Genomic DNA, 22,523 nt, shown 5'->3' with positions numbered 1-22,523 from the left:
GGTTATAAAATGCAGGAAATGTATCGGCCACACGAAGGAATCTGAAACCAAACATCCAGCGCTGGAAAGAGTTTAAAGGGTCAATTTCGGTAAACCAGGATAACTGGAAATAGCGCTAACGGCAGAAAAGAACTCCAGCCGATTCCCAGATTTGAGCCTATTACTTATGGAGCATGCGGGACAGTAGATTTACCCCCTTCTCCGGTATCGCTAGCAATCCTCCGAGCCCACTTCCAGCGAGACTTACCTTCAGCGCTTGGGCGGCAGCGCTCAACGGAGTTACCGCATAGCAACCGGGAGGTTTTCCTTCCGGGTCGGACAGGGCAGGGCAGCTGCTTCAGTCTCCCGGCGTTTTTCTGACTCAAACCCCTCTCTGGAACTATCGGTGGATTCGGACCAGAATACACGGAGCCTCCAAGCCTGCATGCATCGAGTAAGCGGTACGTGCGGGGGTGCGGGAGGGCAGTCTGAATCTACAGGGGAATTCCAAAGTATTAAGTCACATGATAGTGACGCAATAACTAAAAAAAATAGCCGGGTTGAATTTTTGGAGAAAGGTGGAGGAAATAAGGGGAACAAAGGGATAAGCTACTGTCTCAGAAGTAGGCAGTTTTTTGCGAAAAACCCCATAAGTACAACGGATACAGGAGTTATTCCACTCAATACAAAGAAAAAGTCAAAAAAATTAAACGATCCAGTGATAAAACCAGTCAAATTAACATCCAAGGAAAGAAGCAGATCTAAGGCGCCCTGCAACCCCACTGACCCAAATTGTCGGATTATCCCCTCCCTCAGGTCCTTTTTCAAGCTACAAAAAGCAGACCGCTTAGAAGGGATGAATTCATCACAAGAAGAGATTTCGTTATCCTCTGAACCTGCGGTGTTTTCGATACCCCCTCCACCCACGGATTCCCGGGGGTCGAGCCCTTTGACTTCGGCTGAGGTCATGGGCTTAGAAACCGCAGTAGAAAAGGTAACTGCCTGCACAAATAAATCTCCACCAAGCACCTCAGTGGCCCCCCCAGGCTCTCGATCATCTCCCCCGGTACTCTCACAAAAATAGGTGATTACTATATTCAGTGGGGAAGCAGACCCAGACGCTGAAATAGACCACAAAGAGGTGAGTGAGGAGGGGTCTGGGATAATAGGTGGAAGGGATGCAGAAGTCGGGAAGAGCCAAACATTAAAATCTAGAGCTGAAGGAGAAGGATATCCCTCAGGAAGCGTAGGAGAAGGTAACTCGGAGAGAGTACTAGCATTACTTTTGTCCGAAATAAAACAGATTTGACACCTCGGAGAAAAACCAGTCGAAGATTCAAGACACTTGTGAAGCACTGGATATTGAATTAACCGCGCTCACAGGGAGAGTTACAGCAGTAGAAGTGGAAGTAGAACTTCTTATCAAGGAAGTTAAAAACCATCAGAAAGATATTGACACTTTAAAATCTAATGAATGCTCCCTAAGGGAGAAAATTGAGTCACTGGAAAATCAATCCAGAAGAAACAATCTAAGGCTCTTAAAGGTTCCAGAAGGGGCAGAAAATGAAGATATTAAGGGGTTTGTACTTTCCTTGCTAGAAGAGAGTTTTCCCTGGGTTAAAACTGAAAACCTGGCAGAAGATATACAAAGGGTACATCGTGACCCCTTTGGTAGAAATAAACTAAAGAAGAACCCGAGGAAAATTCTAATAAATTTTAAATCCTACACACTGAAAGAGACTACTGTCGGAGGCCTTGAAAAAAGGCAACCTTAAAAGTAATGACTGGACCTATAAAATACGCTCAGACATCTCCAAGGCCACGCAGGACAGGCAATGGGAGCTAGGCCAGCTGATGCCCCAATTAAAAGCCTTAGGAGCCACTGTGCAGATGCGTTTCCCGGCCAGCCTGAGAATCATGTGTCTGAACAAGATGTATAATATAAGAGAACCCAGGGAAGTCACACTTTTAATGGATAAGATGAAGAAGACATAAGAAAATACCAGAATTCCAATGTACTAGTGTACTATTAAAGTCCGGAGCACAGGAGCATGAATAGGGCCTTTATGAGGCCCGTTAAAGGAAGAAGGGAGGTCCCCCACGGGAGGGCACAAGCGAAGAAATATAAAAAACAAAATGTAAAAAAAAGTTACACAAGGGTGGGGAGCAAGCTAGGGAAAAACTTTATAAAAAATGTCCTCAAGTTGCATCTATTAGAAAAGTTGGAGAGAACCAGCATCGTATTCAGATTATTTGTGCCATAAACATGAAGGTCAGAGAACAAAATGTCTAATTACGTAAGGACCAGTATCTTGTCCTGGAATGTTAATGGTTTAAGAATACAAAAGCGGAGAAAATCCATTTTTGAGTATCTTAAAAACTCGGTAAGTGAAATCTTAATTTTACACGAAACACATCTTTTAAAGCAAGAATGGGAAGCCTTCACTAAAAATTTAAGGTGGATAGATACCTCAGTATGTACAAACCAGCCATGCAACATAAAAGGAGTAGCGATCATCTTCGAATGCTAGAATAATTTCTTCTAGGGTAGACAGTAAGGGAAGATGGGTAATAGCAGAAGTAATTCGATATTTACTCAGACACGTTACGCTACCTAGATGATATCTACCTCATAGACGATGAGTTAAATTTCACACATGGCCAGTATAGATCTTATAATTTTAGGATTCATTGCAAGTGGTTATTAATTTAACTTCAGGAAATCACCCATCGCATTTCTAAGTGTCTTTTTCTTCGGCTATGAACTTACACAAAAGGGAAAGTGTCTTGCCCCTCATTTTTTGGAGAAGTGTGTACACTTGCAACCTCCAAATACATTAGAGAAACTACAATCCTTGATTGGATTCCATAATTTTGGAAGAACATACATTCCTGATTATGCACAACACATTAAACCACTTTATGAATTAATTCACCATGATTTTTCCAGTTCACAATGGACATGAAAACGCACAGACATACTCAGATCTTAACAATCTTATTTACTTACAACACATCACTTACATACAAGCATAAATATCACAAACCTAGTCATCCAGGTATTACCGGTTGCACCTGGATTTACCTATGTCCCATTTAATAATAGTGAAAAAGTGCAGATGGCATTAAAATCGCATTTAAATTCCAGTGCAGAAATGTGTTTTGCTTCCACTGAAAAAATACTGAGTGCTATGCAGATGGCAATTCTTGAAGAAAAGCCTTGTTCACAAGGAAAACGCATTATTGTCGTTACTCCCGAGTCAGCCTTATAGGCTGTCACAAAAGCTAGCGTTCCCAGCGCTAAAACCCTCCATCCTGGATGGAACCAATGGGCAACATCCTTAAGAGCTGTTATGCAAACTTTGTTTTTGACCCATCTTTACAGACACAAGAAGTCCTTCAGTATGAGCATGTATACCTCATGCCCACCTCTGTTTTAACTCTTGAACAGTATAAATAATTTGTTTACACGGATTGTTCAGACCAGCCTGCTATAGGTTCTAAACAGCAATATTTGGCCGCATGCTCCAAAATTGTTGGTGTTATTTTGGACGGAAACTTCCAGCCACAAAAAAAAACAACAAAAAACATTGCACCCCGTTGTTATGCACTACCCAGTTGGCTGAACTGAAAGCTTTGCCTCTTGCACTAGAACATACGGATCCTGAATTCCACACACTTATTGTGTGTGATTCACATTACTGTGTACTGTCCTTTAATGAAAATTTACATTACTGGCAGCAGATTGGATTCAAAGATTCTAAAGGCAACACAATCTAGCATAAAACACTTTGGGTTATGGTGGCAGACCTTAAAGACAAGCTTCCACAGGCTCATGTTATTCATACATTGAGTCAACAGCTTGTGGGAACACACATTGTAGGGAATTCTATGGCTGACGAAGCAACCAAATCTGCAGTTGCAACTGCTACTGCAATAACTCATTCTAAAACGAGAATTGATTCTGATATCTTGGCTGCCGTTAAATGCTAACAAAGATGGCACCTCTTTACCAAAGGGCTTTCCTTCTAAATATACTTACCACTTGAGTGAACAAAACCTTCCTTTTGCTATTCCAAGACTTGGTGATCGTTTGATTCCCAACCAAGGCTGCAGAATAGCTTTAGTGATTGCTGCCCATGAAGGTGCTGCTTTTGCACATTAAAATGTATACTAGTCGCAGTTAATTCTTGCTCCAGGCTCCTCTCGGTTTGGCCACAGTGTTCAACTGACACTCACACTGTTGTTAAAGACCTGCAAGACTTTATCGTAACATACATTTCACTCGGACCAGGACCCGGCTATCGCTTGCTTCTGAAGTGTAACGGGATACTATTCTTCTCCAAACCCGGCAGAGGGCAATTCCGTTGTGGAGAGGATGAACTTTGACATAAAGCAATTCTTAACAACTAGAGTATTAAGCACAGGGCATAGTTGGACCCACCACCTAAATGGAGTACAGCAAGCACTAAAAAATCTCCCTAAAAGATATTTGGGTAGCCGGACCCTATACCAGGTACTTTTTGGCATCAACATGTACGTTCCAGACCTTGACAGATCAGACATTGTAGCAGAAGCAGATACCATATGTATTTAGAGTTTCTATGGGTGATGTTATTACGCCTGGGTTACATTCTGATGATTGGGATGTTTAAACTGTAAACTCCATGCTCCTGGAATACTATACTGTTTTCTGCTAATTACGGTGAAACGTTCTACTATCATCATTATGGATATTATTATTTACACCGAGCTACTGTTTAACACACCATTCTTAATTACACATAATGGGAACATAGCCCCACTCCTCCACAAGGGAGCTCCAAAACATATAGGAATACATTCACATATATTTCTGGATATGATACATTAGACTCAACATCATATTATTTCAAATTAGTCCCAACATTACCAAAGAAATATATGCTTACACAAACTAAGCTAATATACACAGACTAATTTGTCACCAAATTAGCTGTGAAAGGCTATGCCTATTGGAAAGACACAACTGACATTTATTTTTAATTACATTTTTTCTATTTGAGGAGTTTTATATAATGCAAATATGACCCGTCAGGGTATCAGAGAGTTGTACAAATAATAGACAAGTCATGCATATAGAGTAAAAAAGCAACCATGAATAAACAAGCTACAAAACAAATGCATGTAACAATCGGTTAGGTAGAATCAGGATCAAGAGGTATCTACATGACAATAGTCCAGCTGAGTTCATCAGGGTTACTACCGAAGTAATTTGTCCATCAGAAGTCTTTTCACTTCTTTTCTGAAGAAGGTCGTCAAGGGGGTTGACCTGATTATGGGCGGCAGTGCATTCCATATTCTTGGGGCTAGGCTGGGAAAGGAGCGGTTGTAGGTTCTCTTTTTGTTGAGCTTTTGCAGTTTCAGAATTAGGGAGTTCGCGCTTCTTAAGGAACGACTACCCCCAGACAGTTCAGGTTTATTGGCCAGGTAGACAATAGTGTTATGGTGAAGGGTCTTATGTGTCATGCAGGCTATTTTCAGCTGGATCCTTGCTTCGAAAGAGAGACAATTTAGACGTTTCAGGTCTGGAACAAAGTGGATTCCGTGACCAGCCTAGACGCTGAGTTCAACGTGACCATTAGAGGCGCTAGCCTTGCTTTGGGTAGACCTGCGAGAGTAGCACTCCATAATTTAATCAGGAGAGTACTAGGGATTGGACTGCCAATTGAAAGTTATCAGGGGGCAAGGGAGGCTTGCTTTTCCTTATAATGTTCAGCTGGTAGTTGGCTACCTTGATGGTTGTGCTTATATGATCTTGCATATTCAGGTGTTTGTCCAAGGTTATACCCAGTGATCCAGTAGAGTCAATGATGTTGGGGGCGCACTTGAGAGCTGTAAGTTGTTTAAGCCATTCTTCCATAGGGGCAGAGTGATTGTGGGGGGCAATCAAGAGGAATTCCGCTTTGAGTGCGTTGAGCATATGGTGTTGCAGGTTAACCGTTTTTGGGTTTTCAGCAGGGTGAAGTTGAGTGTATTAATGTCCTCGGGTGAGGACATTTTCAAGTATAATTGCGTATCATAAGCATACATGTGGAAATGAATATTTGAGTGCTTTACAACTTCAGTGAGAGGTTCCATGAATGGACTGAATAGCATAGGTGAGAGCTTGGATCCTTGTGGCACTCCAATCGAAACTGGAGTAATGTCAGAGAGGGTTTGTTTGACTTTTATTCTTTGAGCTTTTTTATGTAGAAACAAAGCAAACCAGGTTGAGACAGGACCAGATTGCTCCATCCTTACTCCAGAAGGTCAATCATGCTGTCATGTTTCACCGTGTCGAACGCAAAGGAGAGATCAAGACGTATAAGCAGGCACAGTTCGTTCTGATCGAGCAATCTCAGGGCATCATCTACAATGTGGGTTAAAGCTGTTTACGTGCTATGTCCCGTTCTAAAGCAAGGTTGGCAGTGTTCAAAGAGATGAAACTGCTCAATATGGTTGCCGAGTGGCAGGTGTATGCATTTTTCTAGGACTTTTGCTATTGTCAGGAGGTTGGTCATTAACCAAAATTCCTTTTTTTATGACAAAAGTAGGAATCAGAAATGAGCGATTCAGAGTTCCGTTTGAGTAGATTGTGGTTGAAAGTCTTGGTTGCGCTTTAAATAGGTTTGCAGGTAGTTGATCTTGAAAGCATTGCAGCCTACCTGTGCCAGAAGGCTACCACTAGTACTCAGACTGTATGGCTCCATGGTGGCTAATGGTACAGTGGAATGAAATATTAGTCTGAGAGTTTAGGATAGATCTACTGGGAACAAAACTGGCTGCAGAATAAATGAATAATTTATAGTGAGAAAAAATATATGTCGGAGGCTGTCAGAGGGGGTATAAAGGGGAGTAGAAGAAGGCGCTTAAGATCCTCAAAACTGCTCTAACCCAGAATTAAAGACTCAGATCCAACTTTAACAATCGGACAAGATCATGCATAGGTGAGAAAAGACTGCGTTATCAGGGCACCCAGAAGCTATCTATGCAAGCGCTTCACGCCCAAGTCAGCCTACACCATGACTCAGCCACTGCAGGGGAGCTGCGGTTCACGCCGGAGAGAAATGTCTAAAAGTTCACCTACAATCGATAAAATGAAAGGGTCAAGCAGCCCTCAGCAGCAGGTAGACCGGTCGGTCGTCCGGCGTCCAAGTGTCTAGCTCATCCCCAGATGACGGTGATTGAGCCCAGGCAGTAGCAGGCACAAGCAACGGCCCTCACCACAGAGTCACCGGCCTGAGTTTTCCCACCAATCAGGACAGCAACAGGCAGATCGTCTGTCAGCTGCCGAAGTGCGTAGCTCATCTCCGATTGTGTCAACCAGGCTTGGGCAGTAAGAAGCTACGGCTCGAACCAACCCACCAACCAGGCCAGCAGGGTCCAGGCCAGTCATCGTAGAAGTACATGCCTCAACCTCTGAAGGTGAGAGCAGCCTCGCCAAGGGCAAGTAGAGGTGCGTAGGGTGGGTATAGGATTCCCACTGTGGACAGTGAGACGTGCGTCAGGTGGGTCATCAAACAGGGCAGGTAGATCGAGGAGCACTCACCAGGCTCAGGTGCCACGGTCGTCTCTGTCAGTCTTTCGGGGATACTGAGTTTACCATGCTGGCCACAGCTGTGCAACGGCTTGCAACACCCCACGGTAGAAGATGAGGTCAGGAAGAGTGGCGATTGTGCATCGGTCAAGTGAGGGCATAGATCTTCAGATGGCATGAAGTGGGAGCAATCTGAGGAGAAAATCTTCAACTCTTGCACATGAGTAGAACAAGTTATTTTCATATGTTATTTTCTGCGTTTTTCTATGTGATGATATACAGTTCTGGGGTGGATGAAGTCTATTAGGGATACCAAACCAAGGCAAGTTCAGGGGACAGAAACCTTGTTCTGAGCCGGTTTAATTCCAACACAAATAATCACTTATTTGTCCCTTGGTGTTATCTTCAACTCCAGCCATCTATTCCAGCCTTTCAACCGGACATGTAAACAACAAACTCATGGCTAAAACAGATGTCACATATCCAATGTTACATCTCAAGAAGTTAGAACAGCTCCCATTCACAACAGCAGAAACACCTTCCACGGTCTGGTTAATACACGGCATAATAAAATTGCCAATTTCAACATTTCAGTTCACAGCTTGCATGAAACATTTCCCTGTCAGCAGATATGAACCCCTAAGTGGCAGCTTCATTCATGAATTATGGTCCCTCTCATTTTCATTTTGCTGTTAAAGTACTAACAAAGAGGTCCTACTTACTGGAAAGGAATGTGACTCTTCTGTTGGAAAATCACTAGTTTGTAAACACATGACCATATACTGCGCTTGTAATGCGTCGGTGGTGAATTTGGCCTGTTTTCTAAAAGGAACTCCAGCCCCTGCAATACTCCCAATAATTACAGTCCTTTCAAAAGGAAGTTATTTAATGTTAAGGGATCTGGAATGTTGTGGAATGAAGTCTGGGATTCCATATATTTTATCAGTTTCCCAGATAGTCACCTATTGCAACAATATCCTTTTGCCTCCGACGCAAGGGGGGTAAGGCTAGCTTTTTGTGGCCTTCCGTTCCAACTTTGAAGGCAGATTTCAACAAGCTAAGCAGACTTAAAGCATTATTGTTTCAAAAGGAAGTAGCACTAACATCTGCTCGAGAAACCTTTATATTGCAAGTTGCAAGGAAAGCCAGTGAGATACAGTCCTTGTTACATTGCGGTAAATTGATTCACTGTATTATTAATGCATTGAATACTACCAGCCTTGCCCACTTTTTCAATTTATCGGTTCTGGCCTAGTCACTTCTTTCCAGAAAACGTTTAGTATAATACCAGCTTTTATTCATTCCCTTTTTTCCAGTTTGCTCAAGGGCTTCCCACTGCTGTAATTTCTTGTCTGTGGCATTTTGGTACTATTTTTGCTCCTCTGCAATGGATGTTTCGTTTGCAAGCCCACTGGAACTACTACCACAACAGCTGTGCCATGAGTGCATGCTTTGATTCTTTGGAATCCTCTTGCTTCAGGAATTGGACCTTGATTGATCATTGTCACTCTGACCCACCTGGTTTAGCTGCTTGCAACCCCTTTTTCACTGCCTCTGGTGCCCCTTTGAATGGGAGTAAGATATTTGCCTGGCTCTGCTGATGTCAGCTCCCATGGGCATAGACCTGTTCATGAGTCCCTTAGCAACACATTTTCTGTTTGCTATGTGCCACTTCTTTCAGCGGAAACGAGAGCTTCAGCACATTGATCACTTGCTGCTGGCTCGAATAACATGGATGGGATTAACCTGGTTACTTTCTCAGTATCGGCTGAGATGAAGGATCATTTTTGTTCTCTGTAGTTAGTAGACTAGGCTGCCAGACAATCACCGTCTGTGGAGACAGAATCCATTCTGGGTTCATTGGCATTTGAATTTGTGAAAGAAATCATAAATACCTCTAAAACAGCTTAATTTGGCTACCTTTTCAAATTGAAGGGGCTTTTTTTCATTATGATAATAATTCTACTTTATAGCATGCTTATTATTGTAGAAGCAGGCTGCACATGTTTTTTGTTATTTAGCTCTTCTGCTGGGATTCAGTCTGAACATTTCGTACAAGGTCGAACAACACTGTACCCAGTTTTCCCTGTGGTCGGTCATTAACACATCTAACACATAGATATAACAGAGAGATCCAGCTGCTGTTTTCTAGCATGGCATTTCTTATCATATCAACCAAGACTTACCGTTTTTATAATAGAGAGGAAAATTTCTTGCAGAGGAATGACCCTGGGATGAGCGTGCCAGCCTTGCGCAATCTGAGATTCAGACCAGCTAATGGCAAATGCCAGGTATGGGGCACTGCTCTAATCTCAGAGATCTGTGATATATTATTGGGCTCACGTAGTGAGGTTAGGCTTAGGCAAATATATCATTTACCATGGTAGGGCTTTTCATTGTGTACAGTCTACTGATAATGCTAATCACTTAGTTGAATATGCTTCCTAACTGCAGCACAGTTATTACTTTATAGAGCAAAATAGTTTAAATAAATATTGCAAACTTTCCTCTTATCTCTTAGCTGTTTATTATGGACATGTATGAGTGAGAGAACGGATGGGGATGACCAATCATTGTAGTTCCCTTAAGGCCCAGATTTAATAACGCTTTGCGGCGAGTTTGTATCACTTTTGAGATGCAAACATGCGCCAAGCGTAGGGGTGAGATTTAGTATACAACAGAAATCAGGATTTGCATCGGATAGTATCCCACAGTATTGCAAAGTTGTGCTATGCACTGTTTTGAGTTACTTTGCGTCAAGGGAGTATTTCATGGGTGGTGCATGAGGGTCCTACGGTAACTTTTTGGCCTTCAAAGGTATGGCCTACACACAGTTCTTCTCTCGTGCTACTGTAAACTGAATATGCCTTGTGTAATTAAAGTTGCCCTTTCCTGGTCTTGGTCAACTTATGAATTTGTCTTTCCCCAGCCAATGTTTTTTCTCCTTCCAGTCCCTAGCCTATGGCCATATGTTTCCAACCTCCATCCCACCTAGTATCTCCGTCAGTGAAAAGATGTATTTTCTCATTTCCCTCCTAGTCTCTGTTGCTATGTGCGGCCCCTACTCCCTGACTCCAGCTTTTGTACCCCACTTAGTACTAATGTTTTAACAGTTCCTGCTGACACCTCGGAGACTTAGTGCCACACACAAATAAGATGCCTTTTGATTTTGAAACACGTGTAGTAGACCACTTCCCTGTTTTTGTTTTAGAAGTCAAGACCTTTTGGAGGCATTTTGCTACATGTCTTTACTCTACATTAATACTTTCTTTGTCCTCACCTCTGTCACACTCAAACTCTCCTGCACATCTGTATGATTGTTCCTTTTCAACCTGGTACCTGCGTTTGTCCTTTTGTAGTCTGCATCTTCCTTTATCCCCACCTCACATGTAGTCTCAGTTGGTGTATGTCTTTTCTAGGAATCATATCTTTTCTGTCTGGTCACACTATATGTTTTGCCTTTTTCTAGGCCCTAATTTTGCTGGTTTTAAACCTCTGTGCACCTTACCCCTGCTAACCAGGAGTAAAGTGCCAGTGCACCCCCTTTAAGCATGGTTAAATTGACTTATTTCTGATTGGCATATTTAACTTGCCTGTCAGACCATTGTATATGGTGTAGAAAGGGTATGCCGGCCCTGATAGTTAAATGCCACTGGAGGACTTAAGCACCTATTGGGCCATCAACTACAGTGGTAATACACACATGGCTACAGGTGTACCCTGTGTAGCCTGACTGCTGCAGTGCAAAACCTGCAGTGCAACGTGTCAAAATAACCCTTTCACCAGATAAAGACCTACTACCTTTTAAATATTAGTTAGTCACCACTATGTAGGCTTTGTAGCCCACAAGACAGGGTGCAAGGTATTTAAAAGTATGGCAGGCAGGAAATTAGTATTACCAGGTCCCTACAGTGACAAGACCGAAAATCTATTTTCAGAGTGACTGCCCTATGTAGAAAAACAAAGTACAGATCAAAATACTTATACTATATCTTTTACATAGGGCTTGCTAGAAAAAAAATGAAAACACTATTTTTAATATGTATTTAAAACAACCCAATATAATGGTCAAGTCATATTATTGATAACTATTAAACCCTTCGCCGCGGCACGAATTCCGCCGCGGCGCTGGGGGGGGTTTGGGGGCAGTGCGGCGCCGCTGTGCTCATGACGGAACCACGCCGTCATGAGTCACTGGCGAGCTGTGCTCATGACGGAGTGGTTCCGTCACGACTCCGCCCACTGCGCTAATCGCCCGCACAGGCGGGGAATTAGCGCCGCGTAGGCGGAGCGGCCGCCAACGGCCGCAGCATGACGGAACCACTCCGTCATGAGCACACGCCGCCCGTGGCTCATGACGGAGTGGTTCCGTCATGAGCACGGAACGGGTTAAGGAATAGTAACTTATAAAAAGTTAATTTTTCCCTGCCTAAAGTTCCTGGAGTCTCATTTGAATAACTCTCCAGTAACTCCCAGACTGTGCTCAGCCCAGAAAGAGGTGTGAAATTCCTTGCACAAGATAGGCTGGCCTGAATGGGCAGAGAGGATTCATCTGCGCTCAACAGAATAAGCAGGGTTGGGGAAGTGAGCATTCTGTTGACAACACAGTGTCAAATCTTGCCTGACAGGTCTGTTGTGCTTGAAAGGGAGAGGACAGAATGCTGGTATAATTCTGGTTTACCCACTGACTGATTGTTGAGACCTTGCTTTGTCCTACCAGACTTTTACCTCTGGGTTTGTTGTGCGTACTGTGCCTGCTTCAGGATGGATTTTAGTGTTAGATGTGATTACCAGAGTGCACTTCCCTATATACCCACAACCCTCAGAGCTCAAGTTTAATGCGGCTGAAGCACTCTGTCATCTTGAAAAGGCCCTGACATGTAGCATTTTGGGCTTGTTTGCAGTCCGGCAAACAGGAACCACTGAAAAGTGTGTAGGATTCCCCATGGACTTTTACTCCCTTGGTTAGGGAGTAGCCAGGAGTCACCCCACCAACTGGCTGGTTTCAGGCATAAATGTGGCAAACCAAGGAACCTGGTCAGAACACTTTCTGGATCAGCAGAAGAACAGAAGAGGACTGAACCTACCATCTGTGACCCGAGAGAAGCCCTTAAGGCCTGGATCTTCTCCCCCTTGTACGCAGGACACAGAAGAGGACTCAACGGGTCAGTTGACTGACCACATCCGTAACTACAGGGAAACAGCAAGCTGCAAGAGGCCATTTCCTGGATGTACCTACTTGACCGGTGGCAACTGAACCTGTAGTGGGCCCCGCTGTTAGCCTGTGCTTGACACCCTGTGTCTCTCTAAGTACCTCTCCTGAGGTCCCCGGGGAATAAAAAGTATACTAACGTGGTAGTTTGGTCAACAGAAGAAAGTTTGGAAAATTCTGAAAGCTTTTTCTCTAGACCAGCGGTACTCCTAGATTTTCAGCAGGATGAGTTCAACCCAGGCTCCTTCGCTGTAAACCTGAAATTACACCCTGGTCGTGGTCTATCATGGCTACTAACTATTTCTGGTGTTTTCATTTTTCTTGGCACTATTTCTCCTTCAAACTTTAAAAAATCTTATCTCTAATTTTCCCTCTCTGGATATTTGTCTATTTGGTGTAATTTGGTTTATCACATCTTACTCTATTTTTCTTCTTCGGTCTGGAATTTTATTGTGTGATGTCTTGACTTTATTACTGTTTAGGTACTGCATAAATACTTTACACTCTACCCTTAGTTAAGTCTGTCTGCTCTGTGCCATTGCCTTATGCGGTTTAAGCTCAGGTTAGTTTAGTGACTTCAGGAGTCCATCCTGACAAGAGTATTGATTATTCCTTGAGATGAAGAGTCGCTCAACCCGAATAATAATCCAATTTCTTACACCCTTCTTCCCCACCCTACACATGTTTTTTAGTCCCTGTATCTGTCCTGTAGCAGTGTATGTACTTTCTCCTTGCTACCACAATCCAGGTCTCTTTTGGTAGCTGTGTCTTCCCTGCATTCATCACTCTTGTCACCGTCAGGATGTGTGGAACCTCCAAAAACTTCTACCACTTTCAGTTTTGGGTAATTCCACTGAAAACACTACACTAACATGTAGCTTCCATTGTTTTAAAAGCACAGCAAATATTCCGCTTTCCATTCTCGAATAGTTAAGATTCTACTGTGTTGTCTACTTGTCCTAAAGTATGTCGAGCACCAAAAATAAATTGGCATGTGTACACACCAAATTTTCGCATGACCCGAGTTATTACTCCTCTTTACTTCTAGCCCCATGTTCTCCCAGACATTGCCTGGGGACGGTCTGATACAGAGCGCTAATGTCTTCCCAAGACACCCTTTTCCAAGTAAGGGCTTTACAGCATGATAAAAATAACAGTACATGCTCACAACCTATGTCTAAGAGATAAACCCCTGCCCTCAGCAAAGCGCTTGCACAATGGTTAAAAAACAGACACAATTTAAATCCAAAGTAAGTCTGCAGAAACATAACCAATTCTATTAATATTTTAAGCCCTGCTAGGTGGGTCCCAACTGTAACATCTGTGAAACCGAATAGTTTTGTACTCAAGCAACCACTATATACAAAGGATGATTCGAGTTGAAATAGCTTACACAGAGACTTGTCTATTTCCTGTACATCTATAAGGTATCACAAAATTAAGAATGTATTTGACAAAGTCAAATATGCACTCAAAGGACAAGAGATAATAGTGCTTAAAAGCTGAACAGCACAAACTCAGAAGGGATGTATGATGTTACAACGCATGCTTTTACAACGCATGCTGTTACAACGAATTTATCTTGCTGTCAGTGCACCTCTAGTGCCATCTTTAAGGCTATACTTCTGAGTGGGGAACAACCATTACAACGCAACTTTTACAACGCACTGCCATTACAACGAAACTTTTACAACGCAAATGCTGTGACAACGCAAGTCTTTACAACGCAAGTCTTTACATCGACTTGCAGTAGATGGCGTGCTAACATTAAAAAAGGGTAATTTACTATTCTAACTCCAGTCCACGTTGCAGTAGGGAAGGTGTTTGGATAGTAAACTACACTATTTTTAATGTTAGCACGCCATCTAGTGCAAGTCGATGTAAAGACTTGCGTTGTAATGGCATGCGTTGTCACAGCATTTGCGTTGTAAAAGTTTCGTTGTAATGGCAGTGCGTTGTAAAAGTTGCGTTGTAATGGTTGTTCCCCACTCAGAAGTATAGCCTTAAAGATGGCACTAGAGGTGCACTGACAGCAAGATAAAATGGTGCATTAGGGTGCTACACTCACTTTCGCTGAAAGGAGACACCTACTGGCTAAATTATGTAGAAAGTTGCCCACATATGTATTGACTGTCCTAAATACCACGAAGGAGATTATAAAGGATACGAATAGCCACTTGCGCTTGCACTAGGCCAAATACCAGCAGTGATAGTTTCCTGGTGAAAAACTCTAAATTACCAATGCCATCTCGTTTATGGCTCATGTAGCGTCCTCCCCTGCCTGGGTACTAGTAAATGAATACGCCACATACGGAGCGTAATATTACACGTCTTTATTCCTTTGTGTGCAACTGTAAACTCAACGTTCTAAACATGACCATTATTCACCACGCGTAAATACTTCCGTTATAGTTCTACAAAGTCCATCAGGAACCAAAAGGTCCCCGTCTTCGCTAACTCACAAGACACTACATCTCCCCACTTGTTAAATAAAAAGGATTTTTTTACAGACACACACACATATACATCACAGCTCCTCAATAAGTTGTCTTGGAGCTCTGACCGAATGCCCAGGCAGAAGAGAAGCGTACATAACTGTCACTGGTGATGTAGGGACAGATGGAGTCAAGGGGCTTTCTACAATCTCAATCGAACCAGTCTCATCTCTGACATCAGGTACTGGCGAATGATAAGGAAGATGCATGAAGTGCGAACAATCTCGTGTAATGGACTTTCCAGGACGGTGAGCAGTGAGCATGTGTCCTTTAATAGTCACATCTTTGAAAGTTTTAGCACCACAGGGAGCATCAGATTTGCGTATTATCTGTTATTGAACCAATACTCTATCAACTTTATTGAAAGTAATGTTTTTGCACATCAACATTTGTTGGCATATGCTTTCATCTTTTGCTTACGGCACAAGTCTGTTTAAGTTCACCATCTGTTGTAGATCTTCTATTGGCTCATTATGGTAACTTGGTCGGCATGGCTCTACCGAATATCAAGGTGGCAGGACTTTCCCCTGTCATTGAATAAGGTGTCGACCGGTAAGCTCGAAGAGCAGCATGCAGAGCAGACTTCAGATTAAGCTATTCCAATGTAGCATGCTGGACGGTCATTTTAAGTGTGCTCATAAACCGTTCAACAACGTCATTTGCTGATGCCCAAAAAGGTGTGCTTTTCTGATGCTTCACATTGAAATGATGAAGAAAGTCTCTGAATTCTTGAAAGCTGAATGGTGGGCCATTGTCAGACTTTAGATTTGAAGGAACACCCCATGTTGAAAAAATGTCACCTGAGCTCTTGCTGACTCTTTCTTGAGTGGACGATGAAAGATCTTCTACCAATGGAAAACTGAAGTATTTATCGATGACCACCACTGGGTGATATCCATTATCAACAGGACCATAGAAATCAACAGTGATTCTCTCCCATACGTTTTGGCAAATCAGACCTATTCAAGGCATGTTGAGTGGTTCTGGGAGATCAGCAATTGCACAATTGACAGGCCTCTCTTTCAACTCCCTCATTACGATAAGGAAACCAAACTCTATCTCAGAAATCTCATTTTGTGGCAACAATTCCACAATGTCTTTCGTGGGTCATTTCAATTATTTGTTGTAACAGACTCTCCGGTACGGCAATTCTTGAACTTCCTAAGACAATACCTTCTTCAACGGACAGTTTATCTTTCACATTTTTGATATTCGTTGTTACGTGTGAGAGGTCGAATTTGCTGTTTCCAAGACTAATGTGCAATAATGTCTTTTAGCATCAACATGTCGCTATCTTTGCTCATTGCAGCAATTATTTGTTCTAATGAAAAAGCAGCAGGTGCATTGTACTTTATGAAGTTAATGTAGGCTTCGACCACTTTGGAAGGGTTACCAGGGCACTGTACTGGCACTCGTGAGAAGTAGTCAGCAGGGTTTTGATCTTTTCATGGTCGGTGCACAATAGTGTAGTCATATTCCTGTATTAGCAAACCCCAAATTTCAATTCTAGGAGGCATCTTGACTTTTGGGTTGTCAAAGATGGTAAGTAATGCTTGATGATCCATTACAAGAGTGAAAGGTTTTCCATATAGGAATACGTGGAAATGTTCACAAGCTCACAGCACTGCTAAGCTTTCTTTCTCCGGTTGCAAATAGGAGTGTTCAGTTTGTGACAAACTTCTGCTTACATATGCCATAGTATGTTTTCGAGCATTTGGGTGTCCACTGTGTTGGGCTAAGATCACACCCAACCTGACCAGGCTGGCATCATGTGTGAATGTATGTATGACGTTTTGGATCAATGTAGGCCATTTCAGTGGCGTTTTCAATTGCATGCTTAAAAACTTTGTTCTCATTCATGCCAACAGTAAAATAAAGCATTTCCTTTTGTTACGTCTCTTAAGGGAGCACTTACAGTGGCAAAGCCATGTATGTTTCGGGAACAGTAACTAGCCATGCTATGGAATGAACGCAACATGGTAACATCTTGAGGGGGACTGCTGGCTGACAACGCTTGTACTTTAGCTAGATCCGGCGTCATACTCCAATCAGAAAAGATATGGCCAAATAATCTGAGTTTTGTTTTGTAGAACTCACATTTCTCAGCATTCAAAGTCAAACCTGCATCAGCAAGTAAGCAAAACACTTGTGTACGAACATGATCATGTTCCTTTAGTATAGCTCTGAAAACTAATATGTCATCACTGCAATTGAAGCAAAAGACTCACAATTGATGGAGCATTCATGACAGGTTGTATGAGACATCAAGTGACATCTTGGAAAAGTGTGGCAGCTGATGATGCATCAAAACGTAAATACCTGCACAAATCAATATTTGTGGAAAAGGTGGTAATGTACCTGCAATTTTTTCGAGTTCTAATTGATGATACCCTTTGTTCAAGAGAGAAATCTTTAGCACCATTCAGCTGTGTGATTACGTCAGCAATGTGCGGACCAGAATGTCGTTGTCTTTGAATGGCCTTGTTGGCTTGATGCTTATCAACACAGATGCCTACAGATCCTTCATATCCTTTTTAGGCGCTACCGCTATGGACAAAACCTATTAACTTGGACCAGTAGATCTCTCAATGATATGCTTTAGTAATGTCTCAAGCTTTTCTCAACAGCTTGTTGTAGATGAAATGCAACACGTCTATGTCTTTGAGCAACAGGACAAACGTCCTCCTTGATATGCAGTCGCACTTTCATGGTCATAAGTTTTCTCAATCCATGAAACAATGTCGGGAACTGACTTACTATTTCATGATGAGCATTCATGTTGTAGTTCACAGATATCAGTCCCATATCAGCAGCAGTACTGAAACTGAGTAAACAGGTAATTGAGGTAGTACCTTGAAGTACATGAATGGGTGCTTGTACTTCTGTCCTTTTGTGTTTCATGGTTGTTACGAATGAACATGACTCTTTAATGTCGTTGGCGCAGCCCAGGTATACACTTTAGTCTGTGACGGAGTGAGAAGGGGCAATGGAGACAGTGCATTGTATTTCTCCTCAGGCATAATGTTTATCGACACACTACTGTTGATAATAAAAGGTATGCAGCAATCATTTATTTTTAATGTAATTTTCTAACAATGTTTAGATGACTTTTGTGATTTTACTTGTTGACTTTTCTGTGACTCGTATTTTTCTTTGCATGTGGCCAGTCTGACATGCACACATTTTTCTGCGGTAAACAAGGAAATTGCACACCGGTCTTCCTCATTGTCGCTTGACAGTGAAACTGAAGAACTCTTGGACGAAGAGTTGGATGACGATCGACTTTGTTTAGTGTTGATTTGTCTCAGCAGGTGTTGCCGCTTGGCCATGTGGGAGTGCGTAGAATGTCGCTTCTGGAACATCCATTTTGTTTTCTCGCTGTGACAGACTTAGCTTTTCCTTAGCCTTGCAAACTGTTAGAAAATGGTTCTCCTTTCCAAAGTGTTTGTATACATGTCCAATGGTGGGACATTTTCCTTTGTGTGGAAATTAAAATCTACATCTAAAGCACAGTTTCTTTTCCTTTAGAGACATCACTTTGCGTCCTTCAGCTTTGTATTTCTGCTTTCTTTTCAAGTCCACAACTGACTCATTCTGGGCACCTCCGGCCTCAATGTCAGCAGTTTGTCGATCAGCACATTTCTCAGCTCTGGTAGTCATGAGAACTCACTCTAGACTAAGGGTTTCTACAAGCATTTGTCGGCTGAATGAATCTGACAGACATCTGTTGATAAGTCAGAGATGTATTCATTGAACTTACTGTCTTTGAGAGCGTATGAAGTCTCTCAACAAATCTGTTGATTGTTTCAACAGCTTTCTGTTGTTCTTGACTGAAAATATATCTATAATAATCAACATTCGGCATTGGATTGAAGTTGGGATTTAACACTTCTTTGATTTGACGGTATGTGTTATCGTCAGTCGGCTGTCATTTCTTTATTACCACTTTTACTCCTTCACCAGCAAGATTTTTGAGGTATTTGACAATCTTTTTGTTTTCGGTTTCTTCCAGTGCGTCAATGTTGTAATCAAACCTTTCTATCCAGGTGTCACCAATATCGTGCTTTTCATCATTGTCGAATGGAGGTGGTGGATCATGGTTTTGACCAGGTAGCTATCAGAGTATCACTGAAGTGACGCAAGGGCTTTTGAGGTTACTGGCCATGCAGTAGGATTTCTACCAAGCATTTGTTTCAGCCTCAATATTGGGCAGCTGTAGCGCAAGTGTCACAAATGCCCTCCGAACAACCACTGCTAATGAGGAACTCTCCTCCCTTAGTGTCCCATGTGGCAAGCAAAGATCTGTCTCGTGGTAGGTGTCAAGACCACTGGTGTTTTGTAAATCAAGGTATCAGGGATCATCAGAATAATGAGGGAATAGCAAGCCAACAACAGACTGGAGAGTACCCTGCTCTGACAGTATCAGGACCAAAAAGATAATGAAGCATATGTTAATAGCTGCAATACGGTAGAATCACAGGATTAGAGCGAGGCTGCATTATGACAGGTTGTGCTTTTGCAATTTCGTAACGTGACATCAGGTGACCGACGTAGGTTTGGGATCTGACAAAGGCGGTGGTACCAAGTCATCTTCCAGCGTCACTGAAAACACTGTTGGGAACTAGCGTGTATTAGGGGGTACTGGAGTTGGTACGGGCCCAGCAGATGGCCCAAAGGTGCAGACGGTGCCTGGAGAGGACTGGCCAACAGTAGCCTGAAAGGAGGCCCATGCAGGTAACTGACAAATTTGGGAGTTTAACTCTGGATCCATGACAAAAGGCACAAAAAATAAACAAACTGAAGTCAGCCTGAAGCCAGAGGAAGAATCTGCATTTAGATGAATCATTCAGAAACTATATTTAGACCAAGCCACACATTAAAGCTATGCTTTACAACCATTACATATGGCTTCATCCTTAGCAGATATTAGCTGGTTAATACTGTGCTATGAAAATAGTAGATCGCTAACAAACATTTTCAAGCCAAATGTTGATGAGTCCTATTACCACTCTCAGTAAGAATATACTTATTTTGACTTTGTGCTACGTGAAGCCAGAAACATAGGATGCCTTCTTGATTGCCGATGGGTGTAGGATCAGCAGGACCTGCTAATATCGCCATCTTCATCCAGGTCGTCATGAAAATCCCTCACATGCCGTGGGGCCATGGGGCAACAGACACTCAAATAACTGGGAACCATAGAGGTACCATATTTCTGAATTAGAATTGGTTAGATAGAAGACAATTAGAGTCAGATAAACAGAGCTTACATCAGACAAGTGTGCAACGACCATAAACTGAGGAAAATGTGAGAATGGTTTGTAAAGCATGATTAAAAAAAAATTGAAATAGTAGCAGCATCTTGACAGTGAAGAACTGCAAATTTGACAGCCTGTATCCATAGAGTAAAGAGATGGGAAAAACCGGAAGAGAGAAAAGGTTACATATTTAAGAAGCCTGGAAATCAGTAACTTCTTGTGGCTTTTCCTCATAATCAAAGCAGAAGGCTTCATTCTAGAACCTGCAGCAAAAAGATATCAAATCAATGATTTGAAGATAGAATTGTATTAGAAAGAGTTGACTAGTGCCCACACTATTCTTTTGCCTACAAAATCAGACAGCAAGGAAGAGAAAAGGACATGCCAATCCGAAATAGTTACTGTTATTTTGGTCTACAAAACATACCTCCTCAGGGCATTCATCGGGTTTAGGGAGTCGAGTGCTATTCTTCAGAAGCTCTATTAAATGGAATACAATCATCTGGCCTTGTTTATCATTCCCAATAATACGCATGAATACCTAAAAGTAAAAAATAAATTAAAAAAAGACAAATTTCAGCTTTTGAGTCCACAGCTTTTATTTACAAAAGACATTTCCAGATGTATTACATCAAAAATAGTAATACACCGATTTCTGATGGGTGGTTCACGTCATGCCGATAAACTACTTTTGACTAAGGAAGTTATTTGAAAATTATTCATGTATGCCAATGTTTGAAAATATGATTTACCAGTTTTTAATTGTTAGATTCATACTATTTAATTGATCTTTTACCAAAAATTGAAAGTACAATTTTTACACTACTGTATAAGTTGTGAATTTAACTTGCCACGACATTACAACAAGGTAGAATAACTCTCAACAAAAACACGGTGTCAACTAGAGAAGGCACATTTAGATGGGATATGGCTATAACAGAAACATACTAAATCATATCTGATACTAGGTTCAACACATGGGCGAATACAATTTGGATAAACAAACCAATACTGAAAACTTCTACTTAAAAATACATTATTACAATTGTGCTAATTGGAAATTTTCACAAACTATATACAATTTCAAATTATTATTAGGAAAGCAAATTCACCCCAGTTTAGAACCATTTTCTAGAAGCAGGCACCCCCCTTTTCAATTAGAATTTTTTCCCCCAAAAACAAACTTGTCAAAAACTTCAAAACTGTAGCAACTTACAAGCTCTCATAATGAGCAGCCCAATAAATGGGGGGTATCATTAACTCTGGGGAAGGAAAAATATGGACCATTACGAGTAGGACCCTGTGGATCCAGTAAACATTATTTAATTAGAAAGGAAATTGGCAATTCATAGTTCGATTCTCCTGGTAATTCCCCATTTTGGGCCATACTCTCACCTGGAGATTTCAGCTATATTAAACAGCTGAAATCTGGGATGAAAGTTAAGAGGGTTGTAGTGTTTTCGCAGAACTCATAATTGTGCGAGGGCCGGTAACTGTTGATACTGGCCCCGTCGGAATTAAGAAGCCCCTCGTGATGAGGGCCATAGTCTTCTACAGAGGACAAATGTTTGTTGAAAATTAAAATGCGCCGACAGTCTCGCACCAATGAAACTAGCAAAAACCAACAAAACCTCAAAACAAACCAGCTGGTACACCGCAGAGCTTTGAACCACCAAGCACAGATATTACCGACTAGAGAAAAAGTGGCGCCCCACATGGAATCCCTCCAACAAAGCTGCTCACAAAGCAGCCCTCAGCAACTACCACTGGCGCATCAAGGAAGCCAAGAGAAGAGCCATTACAGCCCGCATCTATGCAGCAGCCAACCACACAAAAGAACTATTCAAAATAGTCATGGAATTCTCCAACCCAGCAGCCACAGAGAACACAATCCACCCCTCTCAGGAACTCTGACATCCTCTTGGACTACTTCCAGAGCAATGATTGCCACCATCTACAACAACTTTGACCCCCAACCCACCACTCAGCACACACCAGCCGAATGATCACCACTTGGTCTC

The 22,523-nt window shown here is 42.1% G+C and overlaps 1 protein-coding gene across 1 annotated transcript in view; it reads right to left on the bottom strand.

Moving 5' to 3' along the window:
- Positions 1 to 22,523, bottom strand: part of JAK2 (Janus kinase 2) — a 1,019,755-nt gene that overhangs the window by 11,805 nt on the left and 985,427 nt on the right. The window contains exon 24 of the mRNA XM_085635055.1: positions 20,930 to 21,043. Within this exon, the coding sequence (XP_085491181.1) occupies positions 20,930 to 21,043 (114 nt within the window). The remainder of the gene's footprint in view (positions 1 to 20,929; positions 21,044 to 22,523) is intronic.

The sequence above is a fragment of the Triturus cristatus genome, chromosome 2_1 (assembly GCF_964204655.1).
Source record: "Triturus cristatus chromosome 2_1, aTriCri1.1, whole genome shotgun sequence".
Classification (NCBI taxonomy): domain Eukaryota; kingdom Metazoa; phylum Chordata; class Amphibia; order Caudata; family Salamandridae; genus Triturus; species Triturus cristatus.
This window is presented reverse-complemented; position numbering and strand designations above follow the sequence as displayed.